Below are 27,589 nucleotides of genomic sequence, written 5' to 3'. Positions count from 1 at the left end.
AAAATAAACGGCAGTTGACTGCGAGAGGACGTTTATTTTTTGGCTGAGTTTATTATCCTATTCGGCACATTGAATTGTTTTCATGTGCACTACGTCATCACTTACGTCTTTTATCAGGAACTGTACAATTTGACGGAAACACCTCTGGTGGGAAAATGCGTGTATTGTTCTTATGCAGATTTTTTTACAATATTCACATGGAAATCTGTCCCCAATTAGATGGAAAACTAGCACAAACAGATCTGGGACCAGGCTAGGTCCAAACCCGGGAAGAGTATTAGTTATTATTAAGACGTGGTTGAGAGGCAGGTGCAGCAGCAGGTCCCAGTACAGTAGATATAGCGAAAAAGGGGAAGGCTAGTTTAAAAGGAGCCCTCCTGTCAATGTTGTACATGTATTTTCATTGTTTTAGCCTGGTCCCAGATCTGTTTGTGCCCCTGCCAACTTCATTGTCAAGCTAAACATGACGATGAGTGACAAGGAGTTGGTATTATAACACAAACAGACTGGAACTCAGGCTATTTTTTTTAACTCTTCAAAACACAGACATTTAATAGAACAGGAAGGGACAAACTGGGAAGTGTTGGGAGTAAGAGGACTCAATGGTTAAACACTGTATCAACGTAGGACACAAGCGATGCTAGGTGTGTCTATCACATATACACACCATTTTATCCGAGCACTTCCAAAACATATTCTAAAATATCACATTGCTTTTCAATGGATTTTTCAATGCATAACTAAGGACATTTCTTTCAACACATTATTCCAATGTTATAAACAGCTGGTGGTGGTGATGTGCTGCCACCTAGCTGTCAAACAAGGTACTGACCAAAAAAAAGACAGACACGACCACATGAAACCAAGACTCACAAGACCTTGATGAAGTTTTAGCTTGACTCCATAAGCCAAGAGAACGTCACATTTAGATTATACTCAAATTTGTCAGGGCAGTAGCATACAACTAAAAACCCCTTTTTACTAAAAAGTGATACCAGGGCCTGTATTCCTAAAGCGTCTCAGAGCAGGATACTGATCTAGGATCAGTTTTGTCTTTAAATCATAACCAACAAGACAACCTTATCCTAGGTCAGCATTAATATTCAGAGACATTTGTGACCAGAGGCCCTGAACCATAGAACACAAGTCATATCAGAAGTAGCAAAGGAGAGGAAGCCATTTATAAAGGCGTAGTACAGGCGTAACAAACAACACTAATCTAAAATGTGCCCAAAGTATCTACCAACCATTACCATAAATCCAACAGATCATGTCATTCAATTAAAATGGACAAAAAAAATATGCTTGTTGTTATATTGCAAAACTATCACTTGGCACAGACTACACACACACACAACACACACAGGTTTACTGGTAAAGTGCAAAGGGATGGATTGCATTGGATCTGTTTGTGTGTCCACATTGTAACATGGATGTTTGTACTAGCAGACAGCCACTCCAGTTTAGAGTGAAAAAGCTGAGTGTTTCACTAGCTAACTACCAGAGACGTCATATAGCTGGGAATAAACATGAGCTTATAAATGGATGTTGTTGCTGTAACTTGACCGACGAGAAGAAGAAAAAAAAAAAACCACTATCGCTGCTTTCGAAATGGCACCCTAAATATATACAGTGCACTCGTTTTGACCAGGTCCCATAGGGCTCTGGTCAAAAGTAGTGCACTAGAGAATGGAGTGCCATTTCAGACACTAATCAGTCCGTCTCTCCACTACCAGGAACCAATGCTCAGGTTGGCTACGTGTCAACGCTCTATTGGCCTCAAACTCAACTCTGGATCTCGAAGCCAGTTCCACTGCATTTTCTCATTGTCACCTCTAAATCAGGGACTGATTTAGACCTGGGACACCAGGTAGGGGCAATTAACTATCAGGTAGAACGGTAGACCAGCAGGCCCCGGAACTCGTAGGGTAAGAATTAAATAGCCCTGCTCCATTGGGCCACATTTCAACAGATTTCACACAAGAATGTTCTAGAGTAGAAAAAGTAGCCTCAGGCCTTGTGTTAAGAGCATAGCCGTGGGAAGCTAATACAATACTATTTAAGGCCCAATGCTGTACACTTGTGAATACACACATACATACAGAACCAGTCATTCTAGACACACCTACTTATTCCAGGGTTTTTCATCTTATTATTTTTTTTACATCGTAGAATAATAGTGAAGTCATCAAAACAATGAAATAACACATATGGAATCATGTAGTAACCAAAAAAAGTGTTAAATCAGAATGTATTTTAGATTCTTCAAAGTAGCCACCCTTTGCCTTGATGACAGCTTTGCACTCTTGGCATTCTCTCAACCAGCTTCAATTAACAGGTGTGCCTTGTTAAAAGTTAATTTGTGGAAATAATTTCCTTCTTCATGCATTTGCGCCAATCAGTTGTGCTGTGACAAGGTAGGGGTGGTATACAGAAGATGGTCTTTTACCAAATAGGGCAAAGTCATTATTATGGCAAGAACAGCTCAAATAAGTAAAGAGAAACGACATTCCATCATTACTTGAAGACATGAAGGTCAGTCAAGTCTGAAAAGTTTCTTCAAGTGCAGTCGTAGAAACCATCAAGCGCTATGATGAAACTGGCTCTCATGAGGACCGCTACAGGAAATGAAACGAGTTCCCCTCTGTTGCAGAGGATACGTTCATTAGAATAACTGCACCTCAAACTGCAGCCCAAATAAATGCTTCAGAGTTCAATTAAAAGACATCTCAACATCAACTGTTCAGAGGAGACTGCGAGAATCAGGCCTTCATGGTCAAATTTCTGCAAAGAAACCACTACTAAAGGACACCAATAAGAAGAAAGAGACTTGCTTGGGCCAAGAAACACGACCAATGGACATCAGACTGGTGGAAATCTGTCCTTTGGTCTGATGAGTCCAAATTTTTTTTAATTCCAACTGCACGTGTCTTTGTGAGATGCAGGGTAGGTGAACGGATGATCTCTCCGTGAAGCATGGAGGAGGAGGTGTGATGGTGATTTACCGGTGACACCGTCAGAGATTTATTTACAATTCAAGGCACACTTATCCAGCATGGCCACCACAGCATTCTGTAGAGATACGCCCTCCCATCTGGTTTGCGCTTAGTGGGACTTTAATTTGTTTTTCAACAGGACAATGACCCAACAGACCTCCAGGCTGTGTAAGGACTATTTGACCAAGAAGGAGAGTGATGGAGTGCTGCATCAGATGACCTGGCCTCCACAATCACCCGACCTCAACCCAATTGAGATGGTTTGGGATGAGTTGGACCACAGAGTGAAAGAAAGCAGCCAACATGTGCTCAGTACTTTTCCTTCAAGACTGTTGGAAAAGCATTCCAGGTGAAGCTGGTTGAAAGAATCCCAACAGTGTGCAAAGCTGTCATCAAGGCAAAGGGTTGCTACTTTGAAGAATCTAAAATATATGTTGATTTGTTTAACAATTTTTTGGGTTACTGCATAACTATGAAATAACATGAAATTTTGATGTCTTCACTATTATTCTACAATGTAGAAAGAAAGGTGTCTAAATTTTTTACTGGTACTGTATGTATATAAAAAAAAAGTCTAAATGTATTTTTAAATTCAAATTTTTCAGGTGGTGCTGCAGCACTATGGTTAAGAGGCTGTGTGTTTGTTCTCAAGACAACATCTGGGACTGGCAGTAAACAAGTCAAACACTTGGATTCAGTACAATAACTTTGTTCAGGAAGAGAGGCCTGTTGCAAGCCTTTCATGTATAGAATAGCATCAAATTATCTTGGAATGTAAACAAAACGGAATTATCGTTCAAATTGAATTTTCTTTTAGTCTGTGTAATTAAATTATTTAGCGATCAATCTTTCCTGAAGGATTGTGAATCTTCAAGTCATATTATATTCCTTTAAAAACTCTTGTTTCATCAAAACAGTAAGCTTATCAGTCTCTGGCTCATGTTAACAATGTGGCGAATGGGGAAGAGAGGCCTACAAATAGTATCTAAACATCCACGCATCACGTTCCCAATCCCAAACCTTTGGGTCATTCAAGCGATTCGAACTGAAAAGTAAACGGGGCTCCAACTTTGGCAGGTGTGGAGCCAGGTGGCTGCGTGTGAAAAATGTATGTACATAGAGACTAGTGTGAAACAGGAAGAAGAGCCCATCTTTTCTGTGTGACATGTCATTTGAACCTTCTTTTAAAAAAAAACAAGTGGTGTTTCCACCGGTTGGTCTGTCAGTCCGACCCGTGGTGATAGAAAACAGGTTGGTGTGCCGTAGGAAGGACAGCAGCATTACCAGGTGTCACGGGGCCATTGTGGATGGAGTCGCGGTTACCGTACTCCAGCTACCCCAGGGCATGACGTTGGGAGAGGTGGACAGTGAGGGAGAGAGAGAGAGAGAGAGCAAGAGAGGCAACTTGTCCTAATTATCTCCTTACCAATTACCATTGGCCCCAAGTCTTCGATGTTCACGAACAGCGAGCTCCAAAAGTATTGGGACAGTGACACATTTTTGGTTGTTTAGGTTCGGTACTCCAGTGCAGACTGTCAAGCTTTAATTTGAGGGTATTTTCAATGTCGGGTGAACCGTTTAGAAATTACAGCACTTTTTGTACCTAGTCCCACCCCATGTTAGAGGAACTAAAGTATTGGGACAAATTCACTTATATAAGTATTAACGGAATTAAAAGTGAAGTATTTCGTCACATATTCATAGCACACAATGACTACGTCAAGCTTGTGATTCTACAAATTTGTTGGATGCATTTGCCGTTTGTTATTGTGCTATTTTTCAGTCACTTTTATTGTAAACAATAATAGAATGTTTCTTGTACACATCTACATTAAAATGTGGATGTTACCATGGTTACGGATCATCGTGAATAATGACAAGTGGAAAAGAAATGACAGATGCACAAATATCCAAAGTGCTGGAGTACAGAGCCAAAACAACCAAACATGTGTCACTGTCCCAATACTTCTGGAGCTCACTGTATACGCAAGGTGTAAACAACTGCATGTATCTATTCAAACACTTCAGATACACAGACATCTAAGGGTTAGGGCCGAGGGGAAGAGGCGGGGAGTGAATTGGGACTGGCTGAAGGGAATAGGGTAGAAGGAGAGGGGGGGTGCTGGGAGCAAGCACAGTCCAGTTGTGTCCAGCCAGCACCCCAGCATATCCCAGCCAGGGCAGGCGGAGGGCAGGTAAGGCCTTTGGTATGCATCCCAAATGGCACCCTATTCCCTACATAGAACTCTAGTCAAAAGTAGTGCACTATGGGCCCTGGTCAAACATAGCACACTATATATGGAATAGTGGGCCATTTGGTATACACCCATGGTCTGGTCCTCACAGTAGGGCACAGCGGAAGAAGCTGCTCTTCTTCTGGGGCTGAGAGATCTTCACCTTGTGGCTGCTCCCCTGAGGACTGCTGCCCTCCTGCAACAAAGACAGCCAGTTCAGTTTTTCAAATCAAATGTCCAGCATTTTTGACCTTAAAAAAAAAAGTTCCTTCTAAAACCTAAATGAGTTTTGAATTTACCAATTTTGTGTCCATCTTTGATTTGATGTCTCTGGCAAGTGTCAAAAACGAGTTTTCCACGTTGATGTTGGCCTTTGCACTAGTCTCCATGAACTTAATACCGTACTCCAGCGCCAGCTGAGAAATGGGGGGAGTAAATGCTTTGACTGTTGTTACGATCATCATTTCTACACAGTTTCTATCTGGTTTTGGTAATTCAAGCAGGTCTTTGTTGTTGTTGTTGTTGACCTAGACAACATGGCAGAGCTTAAGTTTGAAAAGTGCTCTATATCATCCCAAGCCCGTTAATGTTGTACAGTACACAACCAGAACGGAGCTTGTGATTCATCACAGAACTCACCTTCTCTCCCCGGTCTTTGGACACCTGCCGTTTGTCATTGATGTCACATTTGTTACCGAGAACCATCTTTTCAACATCAGCCGATGCATGCTAAGGAGATAAGAGTAGTTGAACACCACAATACATACAGTATACTACAGTGAGGGGGAAAAGTATTTGATCTCCTGCTGATTTTGTATGTTTGCCCACTGACAAAGAAATGATCCATCTATAATTTTAATGGTAGGTTTATTCGAACAGTGAGAGACAGAATAACAACAACAAAACAGAAAAACGCATGTCAAAAATGTTATAAATTGATTTGCATTTTAATGAGGGATTTAAGTATTTGACCCCTTCTCAATCAGAAAGATTTCTGGCTCCCAGGTGTCTTTTATACAGGTAACGAGCTGAGATTACGAGCACACTCTTAAAGGGAGTGCTCCTAATCTCAGTTTGTTACCTGTATAAAAGACACCCGTCCACAGAAGCAATCAATCAATCGGATTCCAAACTCTCCACCATGGCCAAGACCAAAGAGCTCCCCAAGGATGTCAGGGACAAGATTGTAGACCTACACAAGGCTGGAATGGGCTACAAGACCATCGCCAATCAGCTTGGTGAGAAGGTGACAACAGTTGGTGCGATTATTCGCAAATGGAAGAAACACAAAAGAACTCACAATCTTCCTTGGCCTGGGGCTCCGTGCTAAATCTCACCTCGTGGAGTTGCAATGATCATGAGAACGGTGAGGAATCAGCCCAGAACTACACGGGAGGATCTTGTCAATGATCAAGGCATCTGGGACCATAATCACCAAGAAAACAATTGGTAACACACTACACCGTGAAGGACTGAAATCCTGCAGCACCCGCAAGATCCCCCTGCTCAAGAAAGCACATATACATGCCCGTCTGAAGTTTGCCAATGAACATCTGAATGATTCAGAGGACAACTGGGTGAAAGTGTTGTGGTCAGATGAGACCAAAATGGAGCTCTTTGGCATCAACTCGCCGTGTTTGGAGGAGGAATGCTGCCTATGACCCCAAGAACACCATCCCCACCGTCAAACATGGAGGTGGAAACATTATGCTTTGGGGGTGTTTTTCTGCTAAGGGGACAGGACAACTTCACTGCATCAAAGGGACGATGGACGGGGCCATGTATCATCAAATCTTGGGTGAGAACCTCCTTCCCTCAGCCAGGGCATTGAAAATGGGTGGTGGATGGGTATTCCAGCATGACATTGACCCAAAACACACAGCCAAAGCAACAAAGGAGTGGCTCAAGAAGAAGCACATTTAGGTCCTGGAGTGACCTAGCAAGTCTCCAGACCTTAATCCCATAGAAAATCTGGAGGGAGCTGAAGGTTTGAGTTGCCAAACGTCAGCCTCAAAACCTTAAATGAATTGGAAAAGCTCTGCAAAGAGGAGTGGGACAAAATCCCTCCTGAGATGTGTGCAAACCTGGTGGCCAACTACAAGAAACGTCTGACCTCTGATTGCCAACAAGGGTTTTGCCACCAAGTACTAAGTCATGTTTTGCAGAGGGGTCAAATACTTATTTCCCTCATTAAATTGCAAATCAATTTATAACATTTTTGACATGTGTTTTTTTTTGTTATTCTGTCTCTCACTGTTCAAATAAACCTACCATTAAAATTATAGACGGACCATTTCTTTGTCAGTGGGCAAACATACAATATCAGCAGAGGATCAAATACTTTTTCCCTCACTGTACATACGGTCGACTTTGACAAGAGTACACCAAATATTTACTAGTCAGTCAGTATGGTATTCGTGTTTAGAACAGAATAGAACTTTAAGCAAACATACCTCCTCTATATTCCGTATCCAGTTCTTTATGTTTTCGAAGGACTTCTCGTTGGTGATGTCATAGACTAGCATGATACCCTGTGATGAGAAACGTCAAAATGAAAGAATACAACCAGAAAGTCAACACCTCGACGTTGTGATGAAGAAGAAAACACACATAACAAAATATGAAAACGTAACAAGCAGGTTGTTAACGCACCATCGCGCCTCTGTAGTACGCTGTTGTGATTGTTCGAAATCGCTCCTGCCCTGCTGTGTCCCTGCAAAAACACAAGGACAACAGTTAGTTAGGTACATAGACAGTCATACATTTCCTTTTCGAATAGTTACCTAGCTATAACTGCAAGTTATACTGCAACACTGAGTGGCTGCTGCCAACACACTGACACTGACTCAACTCCAGCCACTTTAATAATGGGAATTGATGGGAAATGATGTAAATATATCACTAGCCACTTTAAACAATGCTACCTTATATAAATGTTACTTACCCTACATTATTCATCTCATATGCATACGTATATACTGTACTCTATATCATCGACGGTATCCTTATGTAATACATGTATCACTAGCCACTTTATACTATACTATGCCACTTTGTTTACATACTCATCTCATTTGTACATACTGTACCCGATACCATCTACTGTATCTTGCCTATACTGCTCTGTACCATCACTCATTCATATATCCTTATGTACATATTCTTTATCCCCTTACACTGTGTACAAGACAGTAGTTTTGGAATTGTTAGTTAGATTACTTGTTATTACTGCATTGTCGGAACTAGAAGCACAAGCATTTCGCTACACTCGCATTAACATCTGCTAACCATGTGTATGTGACAAATAAAATTTGATTTGATTTGATTTGAAGGCAAAACGCGTTGGGTGTAAGCCTACCCGTTTTCTTTCCTGTATAAAAAGCAGTCGTGGTGCTCGAGGTGACATGGAGGGCTTACCATATCTGCAACTTTATCTTCTTGTTGTCTAGCTCTATCGTTCTAATCTTAAAGTCAATGCCTACAGGAGAAACAGAAGAGAACAATCATGAAATTAAACAACCTAGCCATTACACACTATGGCTATGACTGTAGCTATACTCCAATCAATGCAATACAAAATGTAAAAGGAGAACAAGCTCTAAAGCTAACTAGCGAGTTCGTTAAATAAAAAGGTTAGCTAAGTTAGTTGTACACAGTTATGAACATTTAGTTGTTAGTTAATGTTCATAACGGTTAGCCAGAGCAGGTAGCTAACGTTACCTAGTTAACGTACTGTAGCACTTTATCGTTTGGATTTCCAGCTGCGAGTTACAGAGTTAAGCAACGTTAGCTATTAGGGCTAACTGTTAGCTAGTAGGGCTAACTGTTAGCTAGTAGGGCTAACTGTTAGCTAGTGGGGCTAATTGTTAGCTAGTGGGGCTAATTGTTAGCTAGTGGGGCTAACTGTTAGCTAGTGGGGCTAACTGTTAGCTAGTGGGGCTAATTGTTAGCTAGTAACGTTACTAGTAAGCTACAGGAAGTTAGCCAACAGGCTAGCATTCTATATACCGACCGTTAGCTAGCATTACCTATATAGCTTGCTATAATGCAGCTATTACACAGCTAGTGCCACTGTTACTTGTCACCTAGTGTTACTTGTCACCTAAACAGCAAGTTAACTTGAGTTAGTCAGTTACTTGAATCAATTTCGCCTAATAAGCTACAGTTAACAGCATATACTAGTAACGTTAGCTAGCTGCTTTCTGGTCAGGATGACTGTCGTTTTGTAAACATTGCATTGTGGCTAACCAAAGTCACACCTACCTATGGTGGAGATGAATGTCGAGTTAAAAGCATCCTCTGAAAACCTGAACAGCACGCAGGTCTTCCCGACACCGGAGTCTCCGATTAGCAGTAACTTAAACAAATAATCGTACGTCTTCGCCATACTTGATATTGCGGAAATCCCGCCCGGCGAAAAGCTACGCGCTGCCGCGTCGTTACAGGACGGCGACGCCCCCTTCTGTCACGTTATGAGGTCAGTATCCAAATACACATCTAAATAAATCATTATGATTGAATGACTAATTCAACGTTTATCACACCTACTAGCAAACATAACATTGTGATGTAACATAAATATGTAAACGTTGAATATGTGTTCATTATTTTAATCAAACTCCGATTGCTGATTTATTACACAAAATGTCCACATACAAACATGTGCATGAGCACCCATGCAGCTATGTCTTACTATACTTGTGAGGACTTTGGGGGCCAACAATTGATTCCCATTCAAAATCCCATTTTCCCTAACCCCAACGCTAAAATAGCCTTTTTTACAAGTGAGACCAAGCAAAATGTCCTCACTTCTCTGAATTTATGTTTGCTTACTATTCTTGTGAGGACTCCTGGTACTCAGTATAGGAAAACAGACACACAAATTAAAAGTTGTATTATAGATTTTTATTATTATAGCTAACCACAGACATTTCAACCCTCAAAATGTTTGTTTTTTTTGCAGAATATGTCTGTGAAAAAAACTGGTCCATGGTAGCTATACAACTGATACAAGCATTCCTATATAGAGTCAGAGAGGAATCTTTGATAAGTGTTTTGGTATCCAGCTACAGCTGTCAGTATATGCTCATTGTACTTATAAACTGTACTCATGACAGTAGGAAAGGACGTCGAAACATAAAAGCTACCGGTAGTATACTAAAATAGAGAATGGAAAAACAAGAATTACAAATAGTGGTCGGAAAGTACAACGTCTTTTCATGGTTGAGACGTTAAAACTGGACATGCCATTAGAATTGTGGCGTTAGAAAAAAAAAAAAAAACATGGAATGTTGATGCTTCTTCTTCGGCTTCTAATTATGTTTCATTTCTTTACAAACTATTCAGCTCTATCAGTGTTTGGTCCAGGACTTGATGCATATCCAAGTTCTCTTCTTTTGCACTGGATAAATGTTCTGTAATAAAAGGTTGTAATATTCAAACTTGAGAAATTCGGTCCCCTTTGATATCTCTTTATGAGATCTGCTGGGACACAGACATTGTGAAGACAAAACATAATGACTGCACCTGTAAACTGTTTTGTTATTCTTTAGTTGATAGTTATACTATGTTAAAATATATATATATATTAGCAGAAAAAGGAGAGGATAAAAGCAGTAAAGTTGAGGTAGCAGATTTACAAAGTAAGGATTCAAGGAGAGGAAGTGCATAGAACAGGTCAAATTTTATTGAAACGTTGATTTTACAGAAAAGGTCTCACAACAAGACAGAAAAGGCACGAAGAGAAGATAAAATAAGAGAATGCAATAGAAGAGAAGATAAGAGAGGCGAAGAGAGAAGAAAATAAAGGAAGGGAGAAGAGAAGACGAGAAAAGGTGAAAGCGTCCCATTTCGATTGGTGAAATGGGACACATTTCTATAAGTGAAGTGTGAAAGGTTAAAGGTAATCTATATGGCGGTCATGTCGGTGAGGGCATGGTCCAGCTCCTCACTGATGGCCTTGTATTTCAGCTTCTGAGAGTACAGTTCATCTAGAGGTCAGCCAAAGGTCAGCAGATAAGAGGAAATGAGCAGGCGTGGCAGGATGCAGCAGGGTCAGAAGAGCAGAGAGAACAGCACAGAGACCATAGAGGAAAAGGGGAGGGAGAGAGAGAGAGAGAGGGTGGAGGGAGAGAGAGAGAGAGAAAGAAAGAGGGTGGAGGGAGAGAGAGAGAAAGAAAGAGGGTGGAGGGAGAGAGAGAGAAAGAAAGAGGGTGGAGGGAGAGAGAGAGAAAGAGGGTGGAGGGAGAGAGAGAAAGAAAGAGGGTGGAGGGAGAGAGAGAAAGAAAGAGGGTGGAGGGAGAGAGAAAGAAAGAGGGTGGAGGGAGAGAGAAAGAAAGAAAGAAAGAGGGAAATTGAGAGATTAGGGTCAAAGTAAAATACAGAGGTAGAGAGAAACAGTCTAGAGATCAGTGTTGAATCCAGATGGTTTGACTCTGAGGAACCACAGTGTGCAGAGACATAAACAGCCATGAAATGCACTGTGTGTGAACTGTACCTTCTAAGTCATCAATCGTCTTTTCCAGTTTAGCCACCGATCTCTCTGCAAACTCAGCACGAGTCTCAGCCTAGAGAGACGGGACAGAGGACCGGTTATAGCCAGTAACGACAGATATCCCCTTATACACTATATGTGTGAAATAGGACCAATATACACAGAGTATAACAAACATTAGGAACACCTTCCTACTGTATGAGTTGCATCTCAAGCGAGTAAGGGAGTATGTGAGCACACTTGTTCGGGTTCACTTAGACGAGTTCGGCTGAAGCCTTAAGGGCAACATGCCCCCACAGACAGACAGCTGTCCTCACCTCTTTCAGTTTGTCAGTCAGCACTTTGATTTCGTCCTCATACTTGTCTTCTTTTTCTGAATACTGCAGAGACAAAACAACATATTTATTAAAATGGAACTCATGTTACATGTCATTAATTATTATTCAGTAGCAGTTTTCAGAGCTGATATTTTGCAAAAGTATCGTTCAGACCAGGGCACAGAGAAACAGAACAAAATAGGGGGCGAGGACACTCACCTTAACAGACTGAGCCTCTAGGGACTTGAGGTTGTTGGTTACATTCTTCAGCTCTTCCTCCAGGTCACCACATTTACTGTAGAGGAGGACAGAGGGAATCAACTTACATCAACAAGGCAATCTTGTTGTAACAGTATAACTTTAGACTGTCCCCTCGCCCCATACCCGGGCGCGAACCAGGGACCCTCTGCACACATCAACAACAGTCCCCCACGAAGCTCCACAAAAGCCGCAGCAAGGGGAACTACTACTTCAAGGTCTCAGAGCGAGTGACGTCACAGATTGAAACGCTATTAGTGCGCACCACCGCTAACTAGCTAGCTGTTTCACATCCGTTACATTGGCCCAAGGTTGATTTGACACTAGCCTGCAGGGGGGAGGGGCTGATTGGTGTCACAGTTTTGCCCCAGCTAACACACCAGACTCCAATAATCAACGAATCATGATCTTCAGTTTAGAACACAATTTGATTAATCAGCTGTGTTTGATAGGATGGAGGTAAAAGAAGGACACCAATCAGAACCAATCAGAGGACTGGAGCTGCAAACCCCTGCGAGTAGCTAGTAAAAGCATTCTAACACAAGAAGTCTGACCAGGGCCAGCACCAGAACCAATCAGAGGACTGGCATTTGATTTCCATAAGGGCAAGTTTTTCTTTTTTTTTTTTCAATGGGACCTCCTACACATTTTTTTTTAATGGGTTTTATAGTAAAGACATGTAATTTTATATGCCGTACTATTTATGGCCAGACAGCATCAGATACATGGGCTATCCATACTGAGACAGAGGGGGCGCTGTTTCCCTGTCCAGACAGCATCAGATACATGGGCTATCCATACTGAGACAGAGGGGGCGCTGTTTCCCTGTCCAGACAGCATCAGATACATGGGCTATCCATACTGAGACAGAGGGGGCGCTGTTTCCCTGTCCAGACAGCATCAGATACATGGGCTATCCATACTGATACAGAGGGGGCGCTGTTTTGCTTGCTCCAATGCTTTATTTGAGATTGATGCGTCTTTCTGTTGGCTTGCATCTCGGTCAAATAAATTATCAATATTTTAATATTTTATTTGGACACGCAACGATGTACGTTAGGGTCGGCCAGGCCCCCTAAGGCCCGCCCCTAACGCCACCCTGTAGTCTGACTAACATAGTTGACAGACATCTAGTGTGATGAGTATTGGTACTTACAGCTCAGAGATCTCTGCTCGCTCTTCGGCCCTCTCCAGTTCCCCTTCGAGGATGACCAGCTTACGAGCAACCTGAAACAGAACAACACAAACCATGGGTCAGAAGGGATCTCTTGGAGACTAAATTCAACATGAAATCAATAATCGTGCCTCATTACATTGACTGATCTGAAAATGTATGATGTCATGACCACAACAACTAACCAAGAAAAACTCTGGGTTATACTGGGTATGACCAGCTATACTAGGGCCTTACGGATTAAACCCAGAGGTTTTCCTGGTCAGGGGAAACTCTTGGCTTAGTGGTTAAGAGTGTTGGGCCAATAACCAAAAGGTTGCTGGATCAAATCCCTGAGCTGACAAGGTGAAAATATGTTGTTCTGCCCCTGAGCAAGGTAGGTAACCCAGTATTCCCCAGGTGCCGAAGATGTGGCTGTTGATTAAGGCAGCCCCCTGCACCTCTCTGACTCAGAGGGGTTGGGTTAAATGCGGACGACACATTTCAGTTGAATGCGTTCTGTTGTACAACTGAGTAGGTATCCCCCTTCCCCTAATAACAAACTATGCTGTGACTCCAGGGTGAAGTTGTCACTGGGTACAGGATCTAGGATCAGCTTCCATTTAGTGGGGAAAATGCAAAACAGACCCAAAATCAGCGCATCTAGGGGCACCTTCACCCTACTATTCTGTGCTTCTTACCTCCTCGTACTTCCTGTCGGCCTCCTCAGCGATGTGCTTGGCCTCCTTCAGCTGCATCTCCTGGATCTCCATCTTCTCCTCATCCTTGGAGGCTCGGTTCTCTATCACCTTCATGCCTCTGGAGCAACAGCAACACAGGGTTAGCTCCAGTATAACCTACCGTATGTGAAGACTTAAGAAAAATGCTAGATAGCTCTGTAAACTATCTACCTGTAAGCTAACCCTGATTACCATTATATCAAGAATAACTGTGTATAACTACAACCCCCCCCCCCCCCCCCCCCCCACCTCCATACAGAGGAAGTCCGCAAAGTGTGGAGGCCACTTTCTCCTTTGTCCAAAAAGAAACACAATCCCTCCTTATAGCAGTCCATACCCATTGATAAACATGGCCCAGAGAAAAGCCCTGTGGCGCTGCGCTATCTATATAATGACAGAGCAAATGGTGACTTGTTGTAGTCCTAGATCTGACCTCTCACTCTCGTCGGCAGCCTTCTCAGCCTCCTCTAGTTTCTGCAGGGCAGTGGCCAGCCTCTCCTGAGCCCTGTCCAACTCCTCCTCCACCAGCTGAATCCTACGGTTCAGAGCCGCCACGTCGCCCTCCGCCTGCGGGGGGGGGGGGGGGGGGCACAGGTCACAGGTTAGAGGTCATGATAAAGACCAGAGGAAACAAGACACATTTTTTTTTATTCCCAATGGTACAGAACAACGGGTGATGAGGTGAAACAGGGAGCCTGCAGATAGAGTATTGTCACTGTTCAAGTCAGTCCTCAACCCACACTGTGTATTACCCAAGAATAAAGGACTCATTCAGAAGAATAGGGGGACTCATGATGGGAATGGTTGAATCTTGATAAATTGTACACGCTAGTGCAACATCCCCTCCTCAACAACGTACTGTAAACAGTCAGTCAGTGTGAATAGTTGGCAGTCTGGGATGGCTGCTTATCAAGCTGCTTCCTGTGAGACGCCCATTGTAAAAGATAACCCTGACGTCTGTCTGCTTCTCTCCTGTCTGGTCCCTTCATTCAATAGGAAAAACTAACCTCTGCTTGTTCAAGACAAGGCATTTGACAAGCCTATCATTGTTAGCTTTTCAATATAATGCTATAGCAAATTACGGGGTTAGCCACGACTGGGACTCAAATCCGGGTCCAGCAACTGTCAAGCCAAGAGGGCCGAACACCTTGATGAGGTCTCTAGGGGTTGGGTTAAGGTCGGTACATTAACCCTTCCTTCAGGAGAGTGGTCCCCACACTTCTCTACACCAAGCCCCCTCACGTGTACACAACTCTCCGATGGCCACAAGGGTGCCATCCCACTTCTGACACCAGTGTAGCGAACCCAGGTCCATCGAATGTCATGCCAACACCTTTACCGTTGCTAGGTGTTGGGTTTTAAGGTCGCTACAATACAATTAAACGTAATCAAAAGTCAATGATTTTGTGAGAATTAAATTTGATGGCACTTGACTTGACTATGGGAATATTTGGTTTCCTGACTGTCCTCTTCTCTTCACATCTCAATAGAAAACGTTCCTCAACTTCCAATGATCAGCCGACATTACAACCAGAATATGAATGAACTCTTGCCTCACTTCAAGGTAGTGCATAGTAGCACTGACTTTTTAGTCGATATAATTTTAGACTACTTTAAATAGGTTTTCTGCCAAAGAAGAACGGAGGAAAACCACAAGTAAAATAAACTTTGCTAACAGGTAATGATAAAACTGTAGCCACAACATTCTCACGTTTTCGCGCAATTCCCGTTCATCGTCCAACTGTTTCTGTAAAAGTATCGTGTGATCTTCTGCGTCGTCCGCTTGCTGTTGAAGCGCCTGGATTTTCCTTTTCACCGCGTCCAATGATCCACCTGTCATTATCGAACTAAATGATCGATCTAGCCTACTGTAAATTGGATATCAAATTTAAAATACGTTTAAGAAGTAGAGGACCGGGAAAGGGCTGGAGGTTTGAGGAAAGTTATGGCTGAAATCCTCCAATCCTGAGCAGTCTCAGATGACATCATGATTAGATTAACCAGAGGGAGGGAGGTTTTCGTGCATGAAGGTCTTGATCTTTGTTCCCATGAGAGGGTGTGGATTTATAGCTGGTTGTAATGTCTATGGTTTTTAGCTTTCACTTCAGTTTCAGTGCAAGGTGTGTGTAGGTTTATGTCTGCAGTTATGTACACCCTGAACTGATTAGAGAGAGAGAGAGAGCGAGTACCCGAGAGAGAGAGACTATGAACTTCTTTAGAACTTCTGTGAGTGTAATGTTCACTGTTCATTTTTATTGTTTATTTCACTTATGTTTATTATCTACTTCACTTGCTTTGGCAATGCTAACATATGTTTCCCATGCCAATAAAGCCATTGAATTGAATTGAGTATGCTAGAGAGAGAGAGAGTGTGTGTGTGTGTGTGTGCAGGGCTGGGTTAATGCAGGGGCTTACCGGGCTGAAGCCCCTGGGCCCCAGGCCCTTGGGGGGCCCAAGAGGCAGAAAAAAAGAGAGAAGAAGAAAACAAAAATGATGAAGGAAATATATAAAATAACTGATTAAAAAAATAAAATAATAAACAACTGCATAATAAATCATATATTGAGTAACTGATTAATACATTTATAAAAATACATCATAAATAATATATTGAGTAACTGATTAATAAAATAAAATACAAAAACACATAATAAATAATATATTGGGTAACTGATTAATAAAAAATAAAAATAAATACATAATAAATAAATGTGACTGGATTGTGACTTTGGATTACGTTTTATCACAAGCACATACAAGTATCTACCAAAATAAAGGAAACACCAACATAAAATGTCTTAAAAGGGTGCTGGGCCACCACGAGCTGGCAGGACAGCTTCAATGCTCCTTGGCATAGATTCTACAAGTGGACCTAAACCATGCCAGGAAAACGCACCCCACATCATGACATATACTTTGTATTCCTTGTTTACTCAAGTGTTTCCTTTATTTTTGGCAATTACTGGTATTCCTACAGTTTGGAAGGCTGCAGTTTGGGCAGCATCTGCACCAAATACCGTATAGGCTACAGCTTGTTGCATTGTGGCCATAGATATATAATCCATAGATGGGTCTTGTAACCTCTTACCCTGGCAATTTGAATGTTAATACTCATCAGTACACTAGTAATGAATGCCAGTCCTGACTTGAATGGGAACTGCCATCTATGGATTATATTTCTATGGTTGGTTAAGGCTGTTGGTTTGCAGATTTCAAAATACAATTTTCACTCCCAATTTGTAGCTAACAGCAGCGCCGTTTTTCAAAGTAGCTCATCTTGAGACGAGCTCATCGGTCATCACTGTGATTAGCCTATGTCTTCATCTTTATCATTAGGTGAGTCAGTGTGCCATTGAAAACATTATTTAGTAGCCTACTGTAGTTTATGATATATATACTGTATCTACATTTCCTCATAATATTGTACAATCTGTGTGTTGCTTAATTGTCAGTGTAGCCACTCATTTCTATAAAAATAACCCTGAGGACCTGTGTGTGTGTGTGAGAGAGAGAGATTCATATCAGTGCATAATAAAGTAGGTGTGATGGGCAAAGTAAACTTGCCTCTAAATATGGTTTCATATCTGTAAAAACAATCTTTATAACATGTATACTGGACAAATAAATGGTTTGGAATGTTAACTGATTTATTGGCTGAAATAACCTGCAGCCGTTGGGCAGCAACACATTCCACAGGCTAGTGTTTCCTGTCTTTCTTTCTCCTTTCCCTCTGGGGTTGGATGACGCTGATTTAAGGTTGAATATGAACACAGGAAGAAGATCAATCATTCTAATCATTCACATCAAATCAATGCGCTGAATACAACAGGCATAGGTAGACCTTACCGTGAAATGCTGAATTACAACAGGTAAACTTACCGTGAAATGCTGACTTTACAAGCCCTTAAACCAACAATGAAGTCTTAAGAAAAATAAGAGTTAAGAAAATATTTACTAAATAAATGAAAGTAAAAAGAAAGTAACATAATAAAATAACAATAGCAAGGTTATATACAGGAGGTGACGGTACTGAGTCAATGTGGAGGTTATACACAGGAGGTGACGGTACTGAGTCAATGTGGAGGTTATATACAGGAGGTGACTGTACTGAGTCAATGTGGAGGTTATATACAGGAGGTGACGGTACTGAGTCAATGTGGAGGTTATATACAGGAGGTGACGGTACTGAGTCAATGTGGAGGTTATATACAGGAGGTGACGGTACTGAGTCAATGTGGAGGTTATATACAGGAGGTGACGGTACTGAGTCAATGTGGAGGTTATATACAGGAGGTGACGGTACTGAGTCAATGTGGAGGTTATATACAGGAGGTGACGGTACTGAGTCAATGTGGAGGTTATATACAGGAGGTGACGGTACTGAGTCAATGTGGAGGTTATATACAGGAGGTGACGGTACTGAGTCAATGTGGAGGTTATATACAGGGGCTACCGGTACCGAGTCAATGTGGAGGTTATATACAGGAGGTGACGGTACTGAGTCAATGTGGAGGTTATATACAGGAGGTGACGGTACTGAGTCAATGTGGAGGTTATATACAGGAGGTGACGGTACTGAGTCAATGTGGAGGTTATATACAGGAGGTGATGGTACTGAGTCAATGTGCGGGGGTACAGGTTAGTCGAGGTAATTGAGGTAATTTGTACATGTAGGTAGAGGTAAAGTGACTATGCATAGATAATAAAGAGTGAGTAGCAGCAGTGTAAAAAAAATGGATAGTCAATGCAAATATTCCAGGTAGTCATTTGATTAACTGTTCAGCAGTGGCTTCGCGCAATAAGCTGTTAAGGAGCCTTTTGGACCTATACTTGAGAACAGAGAGAACAGTCTATGACTAGGGTGACTGGAGTCTTTGATAATTTTTAGGACCTTCCTCTGACACCGCCTGGTATTAAGGTCCTGGAAGGGCAGGAAGCTTGGCCCCACTACCCTCTGTAGGGCCTTGCGGTCAGATGCCGAGCAGTTACCATACCAGGCGGTGATGCAACCAGTGCACCATGCTCTCGATGGTGCAGCTGTATAACTTTTTGAGGATCTGGGGACACATGACAAATCTTTTCAGTCTCCTGAGGGGGATAAGGCATTGTTGTGCCCTCTTCACGACTGTCTTGGTGTGTTTGGACTATGATAGTTTATTGTGATGTGGACACCAAGGAACTTGAAGCTCTCAACCTGCTCCACTATGAGAATGGGGGTGTGCTTGGCCCTCCTTTTCCTGTAGTCCACAATCAGTTCCTTTGTCTTGATCACGTTGACGGAGAGGTTGTCATCCTAGCACGACACTGCCAAGTCTCTGACCTCCTCCCTAAAGGCTCATCGTTGTCGGTGATCAGGCCTACCACTGTGGCGTCGTCGGCAAACTTAATGATGATGTTGGAGTCGTTCTTGGCCATGCAGTCATGGGTGAACAGGGAGTACAGGAGGGGACTAAGCATACACCCCTGAGGGGCGATATTAACATTGACATTTCCAGTCAAAACACCTCAAAATAAGACATGGTATCAAAAACAAGGTGAAACGAGCTGAAACAAGCCACTTACTATTTCCCATATGGCAGTTTCTTGTCATTCTTACTAGCAATCTGGCCATCCAGAATCACAACATGTTGACGGTGTCTGTGACTGTGTCTGTAGCTGTGTCTGTAACTGTGTCTGTAGCTGTGTATCTGTAACTGTGTCTGTATCTGTAGCTGTGTCTCTGTTATTGTGTCGGTGTCTGTAACTGTGTCTGTAACTGTGTCTGTGTCTGTGTCTGTAACTGTGTCTGTAGCTGTGTCTCTGTTATTGTGTCGGTATCTGTGTCTGTAATGTGTCTGTAGCCATGTCTGTGTCTGTGTCTGTAACTGTGTCTGTGTCTGTAACTGTGTCTGTATCTGTGTCTGTAACTGTGTCTGTGTCTGTAGCTGTGTCTCTGTTATTGTGTCGGTATCTGTGTCTGTAACTGTGTCTGTGTCTGTAACTGTGTCTGTGTCTGTGTCTGTAACTGTGTCTGTGTCTGTATCTGTGTCTGTAACTGTGTCTGTGTCTGTAGCTGTGTCTCTGTTATTGTGTCGGTATCTGTGTCTGTAACTGTGTCTGTAGCCGTGTCTGTGACTCTGTAACTGTGTCTGTGACCGTGTCTGTGTCGATTGCTGTAACTGTGTCGGTGACCGTGTCTGTAGCCGGGTCTGTAAACGCGTCTGTGTCTGTAGCTGTGCCTGTAATTGTGTCTGTAGCTATGCATGTAACTGTGTCCGTGGCTGTGCCTGTAACTGTAGCCGTGTCTGTAACTGTGTCTGTAGCTGTGCCTGTAACTGTAGCCGTGTCTGTAACTGTGTCTGTAGCTATGCCTGTAACTGTAGCCGTGTCTGTAACTGTGTCTGTGGTCTCCTTACCAGAAGCATTTCCAGTATAGTCTTCAATAGCCACAGCAGTGTGAGGTTCTCTGTTTGTTTTAGCTGCATTCCTCACATTTCTGTGTTGCTGCATATGTGGAGTAGTGGAGCTGAGTGCTGAGACTCTGCATGTGTCCCAAATGGCATCCTAGTCCCTATACAGTGCACTACTTTTGACCAGAGCCTTATAGGTCCAGGTGAAAAGTAATGCACTATATATATATATATATATATATATATATATATATATATATATATATATATATATATATATGAAATAGCAGCCCCTGAAACTTAGTTTCAGGCCTGGGAGAAGACCGTAACGCAGTTCAGTAGATGCTATCTTTGAGAAAACCTCATAGAGAGAGAGGAGACTGTTGACTTTGTTCATACATGATGGGAGTGAAGGTTGGAAAGTCACATTGACTGTACTTCGTTGATTCATTGGGTGTTTTCTGTTGATGAAAGAGACCCTGCTGTGGTCTGAGGGAAAGCAATTTGGTTGTGTTGTTGATGAAAGAGACCCTGCTGTGGTCTGAGGGAAAGCAGTTGGTTGTGCTGTTGACGAAAGAGACCCTGCTGTGGTCTGAGGGAAAGCAGTTTGGTTGTGCTGTTGATGAAAGAGACCCTGCTGTGGTCTGAGGGAAAGCAGTTTGGTTGTGCTGTTGATGAAAGAGACCCTGCTGTGGTCTGAGGGAAAGCAGTTTGGTTGTGCTGTTGATGAAAGAGACCCTGCTGTGGTCTGAGGGAAGTGGATGTTATCCCAAATGTTATTTTTCTGACCTGATCTCTCTAAATGATCAGGAAAAAGGAATGCTGTTTAATCTTGGGTCTTTTGACGACACAACCAGACTAGATCAGAGTCTGTTGTCCAACGGTATTCGAAGATGTCTGAACAAACTTGCCAAGACAGAACCAAGGTTCTCTAAACCATGTGTGTACACTGGTGCAATGCTTGAGCATAAAGGAAAGTGTTTTATTGCTTAACCTTGGATGTGATATGATACATTTAAAACATCTGTATGTGTCTGAAATAGGGATTATTTGAGCGTTACAGTGACAACCCGGCAGTATCTCTAGTACTGTACTGTACTCACGTCAGTAGCCTTCTTCTCTGACAGCTCCAGTTTCTCCTGTGCGTCCTTCAGAGCCTCAGAGTATTTATCCAACTCATCTTCTGTCCCCTTCAGCTTCTTATGCAGCCCCAGCAGCTCATCTTCCAACTGGGGGCACACAGAGTCAGAGCGAAGCAGAGAATCAGGGAAGGGTGTTCAGATATCAATATTTTATACCTGTACTTCTGTCACAGAAAGGACAGACTAGGTGACAGAGTCAGGAAATGTTCAGATATGCGTTCTGTCACACAGAATCACATCAGCTCTATATAAAACAGAATCACGTCAGCTCTATATAAAACAGAATCATGTCAGCTCTATATAAGACAGAATCACGTCAGCTCTATATAAAACAGAATCACGTCAGCTCTATATAAAACAGAATCACGTCAGCTCTATATTAAACAGAATCACGTCAGCTCTATATAAAACAGAATCATGTCAGCTCTATATAAGACAGAATCATGTCAGCTCTATATAAAACAGAATCACGTCAGCTCTATACAAGACAGAATCACGTCAGCTCTATATAAAACAGAATCACGTCAGCTCTATACAAGACAGAATCACGTCAGCTCTATATAAAACAGATGTATATCTACAACATTGTGCCTCCAGTGGGGAACTCAGGAGAAAAGGCCTGCAAAGGAAGAGAATAACCAACCACTCAGTATTTTGTAGCTAGAAATGTAGAATTGAATTGACTCCAACATTGAATGTTTTTTGCTAATGTTTAGGTGCTTGTTCCAAAGACTAGAATGTTGTTGTTGTTGGATTCAACCGTACTTTGTCCTGCAGTGCTTTATAGCCATGAAGTGTGATCCCAGTAGATGGCAGAAGGGTACAAGTGTTCACTACCCCGCTGGCCTTTGGCTCACAGGCTGCTGACGGGGCTCTGGTCAAACGCAGTGCACTTTACAGGTAGTATGGTGCCCTTTGGGACAATGCCCCAGAGACTCATAGAATACCAGAGGAAAGCATCAACGCTCATCACTGTTTAACTCTATCCACCTAATTGTCTAAAGAGGTCTGTGTAATCCACCATGATTCAGGCAAACGGGAACCCTCCCTATCTGAAATGGCTGAGGGTATTGTGGATAGTGCCACTGATGACTGCCTGCTGCTCACACTTACACACACGGTTCTAAGAATGTTGTGTTGTTAGTTCGACTACGTCCACAATGGAAGTCTGCTCCCTATATAGTGCACTACTTTCGATCAATACCTACAGGGCTGTGGTCAAAAGTAGTGCACTATAAAGGGAATAGGCTGCCATTTGGGACATATCCTTAGTATCTCCTCTGGTATGTTCTTGAACTTTAGACAGATCAGACAAAGGAATGTTGGTGAGTGGATCTGCACCCCAGAGCCATGTAAAGTCACACCAAAGTGAGGAGCAGAGCGACAGCTGGCATAGCTAGCTTTTTATTCCTGATACCCCTTGTTGTTCCTGTACAACGCGGGGGGGGGGGGGGGGGGGGGGGCTAATCCTTCTGGAGCTCTATGGCTCTCTTAAGATCTATCTATGATCAGTCGTCATGCAGCCTGCTGCTGGATACCAAATGGACAGGGGAACCCCTATCCCCTTAGCCTGGAGATACAAAATGATTAGATCTGGTAGCTTTAATGATTCATAGATTGATTCACCAAGCCTTCTGATGTGCTGCATGGAATTTGTTATCACATTGGAATTTCCAACCATATTAACAGATAAGCTGGGTGGAATTTGGGCCATATTTCTTCCTTTCACGTCTACAGGAGTGTCCGGGAGGTTACGGGGAAGGGGTGGGTTTGGGATGCAGAAGAACTCATTCACTGCTCTTTTCTCTCTCCCAGATGGATCATCCCTCTCTCCATCCCTCTCTCGCTGATGACTCATCCCTCTCTCCCTGAGGACTTCATCCCTCTCTCCATCCCTCTCTCCCTGAGGACTTCATCCCTCTCTCCATCCCTCTCTCGCTGATGACTCATCCCTCTCTCCCTGATGACTCATCCCTCTCTCCATCTCTCTCTCCCTGAGGGCTTCATCCCTCTCTCCATCCCTCTCTCCATCCCTCTCTTCATCCCTCTCTCCATCCCTCTCTCCCTGAGGGCTTCATCTCTCTCTCCATCCCTCTCTCCCTGAGGCCTTCATCTCTCTCTCCATCCCTCTCTCCCTGATGACTCATCCCTCTCTCCATCTCTCTCTCCCTGAGGGCTTCATCTCTCTCTCCATCCCTCTCTCCCTGAGGCCTTCATCTCTCTATCCATCCCTCTCTCCCTGAGGGCTTCATCTCTCTCTCCATCCCTCTCTCCCTGAGGGCTTCATCTCTCTCTCCATCCCTCTCTCCCTGAGGCCTTCATCTCTCTCCATCAGAGGAAAGGAGAACCATCCTCAGTACAATCAGCTAGCTGTTCTACGTCTCAGAGCTTATTTTAATCAATCAATTTCAAGTAGCTCTTTTTCCCCGGACTGATTTTACTGTGCATAAACTACTTTATACTCTGTGAGGAGTATAGGTCATCCACAAATCTATTCCATCACACTCTGCCTTGGGCTAGTGTCTTAAATTTCTTCCATGAGAAGAACTGCATTTTATTTAAACCTCAGAAATGACATTTATGATATATATATACATCATCTATTTACTAATGATCATTTCCACCCATTGGTCTAATACATTGGATCCGAGATATGACATTCAAGCACACAGCACAAGAAGAACAGCATCACGTTCATTATCAAGTACTTCAACAAAAAATATTTTTTTTTAAGTACCCATGTATATTTTACCACTCTGTACAATTCATCACTTGTATGCATTAGCTGCTTTCTGTCTCCCCCTCCTCAGCTCTTCTATCTCTCCTTTCCCCCTCCTCAACTCTTCCCTCTCAGCTCTTCCCCCTCCTCAACTCTTCCCTCTCAGCTCTTCCCCCTCCTCAACTCTTCCCTCTCAGCTCTTCCCCCTTCTCAGCTCTTCCCTCCCTCACTTTCCCCCTTCTCAGCTCTTCCCTCTCTCCCGCCCTTTCCCCTCCTCAGCTCTTCCCTTTCAGCTCTTCCCCCTTCTCAGCTCTTCCCTCTCTCCCGCCCTTTCCCCTCCTCAGCTCTTCCCTCTCAGCTCTTCCCCCTCCTCAGCTCTTCCCTCTCTCCCTTTCCCCCTCCTCAGCTCTTCCCTCTCTCCCTTTCCCCCTCCTCAGCTCTTCCCTCTCTCCCTTTCCCCCTCCTCAACTCTTCCCTCTCTACCCTTTTTGGAGTTGCAAAATTCCAGTAGCTTTTCAAAATTCCCAGGTTTCCCAGAAATCCTGTTTGTAATATTCCTGCAATCAGGAGAGAATAAGCAGGAAATCTGGGAATCCTACATCCGGGATTTCTAGATGACCTTGGAATTTGGGAAAGTTACAGTTATTTTGCAACCCTACCCTCTTTACAATCCTTCCCTCACCTTATCTTTCCTCCCCCCTCTCAATATCCTTCCCTCACCTGTTTGCATTTGTCCTCAGCTGATTTCTTGTCGGTCTCTGCCTGCTCCGCCCGGTCGATGGCGTTCTCTTTGTCCAGCTTCAGCATCTGCATTTTCTTCTTGATGGCCTCCATGGTTGACGGTTGTTAGGGGTTTTCAAACTTTTCAAGTTTGGGACAGGGAGGTCTAGTTAGACACTCAAAGACAAACCCTCTCACAGAGAGAGAGAGAGAGACTAGTCCTTTCTAAGTTTCCAAGTCCACCAGAGCCAATACGCCAGCTGATACAGAGAGCGAGAGAGAGAGAGAGAGAGAGAGGAGAGAGCAGAGGATGCAGACTGGAAACCAGGGCTGATATAAGTGATTTAAACCTGACTGGTTTTGAAGAGACAGCCCCATGCAGTCCCCAGTGACATAGACCACTACCCCCTTCCACCCCCCCACCCCTCCCCGCGCCTGGTTAGCTAGCTAACCTCAGCAGCCACAGTACCCCCCTCCCTCTACCCCTCCCTCTCTGGTCTGAACCTCCCCACTCACTCCTCCTAAGGCTTTCTTAAGAACGTAACAGACACTCTGGCGAGATTCACCCGCTCTCCTTATTTGGAAGCATGTTCTCATTTCCTTTTTTTTCTTAAGGGGACGGGTTGGAACGGAGAGAGAAAGATCTTGAGGAACGGAGAGAAAAAGATCTTGATGAACAGAGAGAGAAAGATCTTGATGAAGGGAGATAAAAAGATCATGGGGAACGTAGAGAGAAAGATCTTGAGGAAGGGAGAGAAAAATATATTGAGGAACAGAGAGAGAAAGATCTTGAGGAAGGGAGAGAAAAAGATCTTGAGGAACGTAGAGAGAAAGACCTTGAGGAAGGGAGAGAAAAATATCTTGAGGAATGTAGAGAGAAAGATCTTGAGGAAGGGAGAGAAAAAGATCTTGAGGAATGTAGAGAGAAAGATCTTGAGGAAGGGAGAGAAAAAGATCTTGAGGAACGTAAAGAGAAAGACCTTGAGGAAGGGAGAGAAAAAGATCTTGAGGAATGTAGAGAGAAAGATCTTGAGGAATGTAGAGAAAAAGATCTTGAGGAATGTAGAGAGAAAGATCTTGAGGAAGGGAGAGAAAAAGATCTTGAGGAATGTAGAGAGAAAGATCTTGAGGAACGTAAAGAGAAAGATCTTGAGGAATGTAGAGAGAAAGATCTTGAGGAAGGGAGAGGGAAAGATCAAAAGAAAAGCATCATTGCTGAGATAACACACACCTGTCTGGAGAAGAACCTGTGGCACCACAGACACAGTGTATTATTCACAAAGAAATAACCGTTGATAGACGCTCATAACAGATTAACGCTTGGTCTACGCACCACACATACGACAAAAAAATCTACAATTAGTAGTATGTGCGAGCAGGGTTTTGCCTTTTTTTTTTTACAAGATAAATAACCGAAACGTAAGTTTCAGCCTCTGTCTGAACAACACGGGACTCTGTGTATGTTTTATTCCAGGCTTGGGTTTCCTCCCTCACTGAGGAATGCTGAAATTGATGTTAATACCAGCGTTGGTTGGGGGAGACATAGTTATCATTCTACCGTGGATTAAAAAGAGTCAGACGGAAAAAGACCCAGCCAAGGAAATGGGGTAGAATTTCTGTACGTGTGCACATATTATCTTCAAAAGGATTTTACATTCAAGGCTGTAAACTAAAACTCCAAATGAATACAATTACCCTACTTTCTAATTAAGATCTCTTTAATTACTGCTCGGGTTGACCAACCTATGTGTATGATTTGAATATTTGCTGTATTTTTTAGAAGAGCAGCATCACTACTATAGTGATTACCTCCCTGTGTCTGAAAATGGGTTTGTAACTAACTAAGCAGGTGGCCAACGGCTGTTTTTAACCGTTTGTCGGCACGGCGATGTGATGTGCTGTAAAGAAAGTGTGAGGATAGGTTGATTTCACCACACGTGACAGAAGGCAGCTGGCAGCTACTGTCTCTGATGACTAGGGACAGAAAGACTCAGTCAGCTGGCAGCTACTGTCTCTGATGACTAGGGACAGAAAGACTCAGTCAGCTGGCAGCTACTGTCTCTGATGACTAGGGACAGAAAGACTCAGTCAGCTGGCAGCTACTGTCTCTGATGACTAGGGACAGAAAGACTCAGTCAGCTGGCAGCTACTGTCTCTGATGACTAGGGACAGAAAGACTCAGTCAGCTGGGAACTACTGTCTCTGATGACTAGGGACAGAAAGACTCAGTCAGCTGGCAGCTACTGTCTCTGATGACTAGGGACAGAAAGACTCAGTCAGCTGGCAGCTACTGTCTCTGATGACTAGGGACAGAAAGACTCAGTCAGCTGGGAACTACTGTCTCTGATGACTAGGGACAGAAAGACTCAGTCAGCTGGCAGCTACTGTCTCTGATGACTAGGGACAGAAAGACTCAGTCAGCTGGGAA

The 27,589-nt window shown here is 43.2% G+C and overlaps 2 protein-coding genes across 6 annotated transcripts; both read right to left on the bottom strand.

The window, feature by feature from the left end:
- Positions 1-27: 27 nt before the first annotated feature.
- LOC110530807 (ras-related protein Rab-8A) lies at positions 28-9,695 on the bottom strand. 2 transcript variants are annotated; one of them, XR_016482688.1, is made up of 8 exons: positions 9,494-9,695; positions 8,648-8,708; positions 7,883-7,943; positions 7,684-7,761; positions 5,870-5,959; positions 5,530-5,646; positions 508-5,426; positions 28-242 (listed from the first exon to the last, which is right to left on the bottom strand). XR_016482688.1 is itself a non-coding variant. In XM_021614080.3 (7 exons), exons 1-7 carry the CDS (start codon positions 9,615-9,617, stop codon positions 5,337-5,339), a joined length of 621 nt encoding a protein of 206 aa, XP_021469755.1. In that variant the 5' UTR covers positions 9,618-9,695; the 3' UTR covers positions 28-5,336. The 2 variants fall into 2 exon arrangements, 1 of the variants encoding a protein (XP_021469755.1); XM_021614080.3 differs by having other exon boundaries at positions 28-5,426.
- A 425-nt stretch (positions 9,696-10,120) lies between these two features.
- Positions 10,121-25,412, bottom strand: LOC110530806 (tropomyosin alpha-1 chain). 4 transcript variants are annotated; one of them, XM_021614079.3, is made up of 9 exons: positions 25,162-25,412; positions 21,684-21,809; positions 14,625-14,758; positions 14,153-14,270; positions 13,455-13,525; positions 12,260-12,335; positions 12,041-12,103; positions 11,727-11,796; positions 10,121-10,644 (listed from the first exon to the last, which is right to left on the bottom strand). In XM_021614079.3, the coding sequence occupies exons 1-9, from the start codon at positions 25,273-25,275 to the stop codon at positions 10,562-10,564; spliced, it is 855 nt and encodes a 284-aa protein (XP_021469754.1). In that variant the 5' UTR covers positions 25,276-25,412; the 3' UTR covers positions 10,121-10,561. The 4 variants fall into 4 exon arrangements, with proteins under 4 accessions (XP_021469754.1, XP_036842446.1, XP_021469753.1 ...); XM_021614078.3 differs by lacking the exon at positions 10,121-10,644 and adding an exon at positions 10,895-11,220; XM_036986551.2 differs by lacking the exons at positions 21,684-21,809; positions 25,162-25,412 and adding an exon at positions 15,903-16,317.
- Between the last annotated feature and the right edge of the window lie 2,177 nt (positions 25,413-27,589).

This window comes from Oncorhynchus mykiss, chromosome 8 (assembly GCF_057628025.1).
Source record: "Oncorhynchus mykiss isolate SJ-2025 chromosome 8, ASM5762802v1, whole genome shotgun sequence".
NCBI classification, from domain to species: domain Eukaryota; kingdom Metazoa; phylum Chordata; class Actinopteri; order Salmoniformes; family Salmonidae; genus Oncorhynchus; species Oncorhynchus mykiss.
This window is presented reverse-complemented; position numbering and strand designations above follow the sequence as displayed.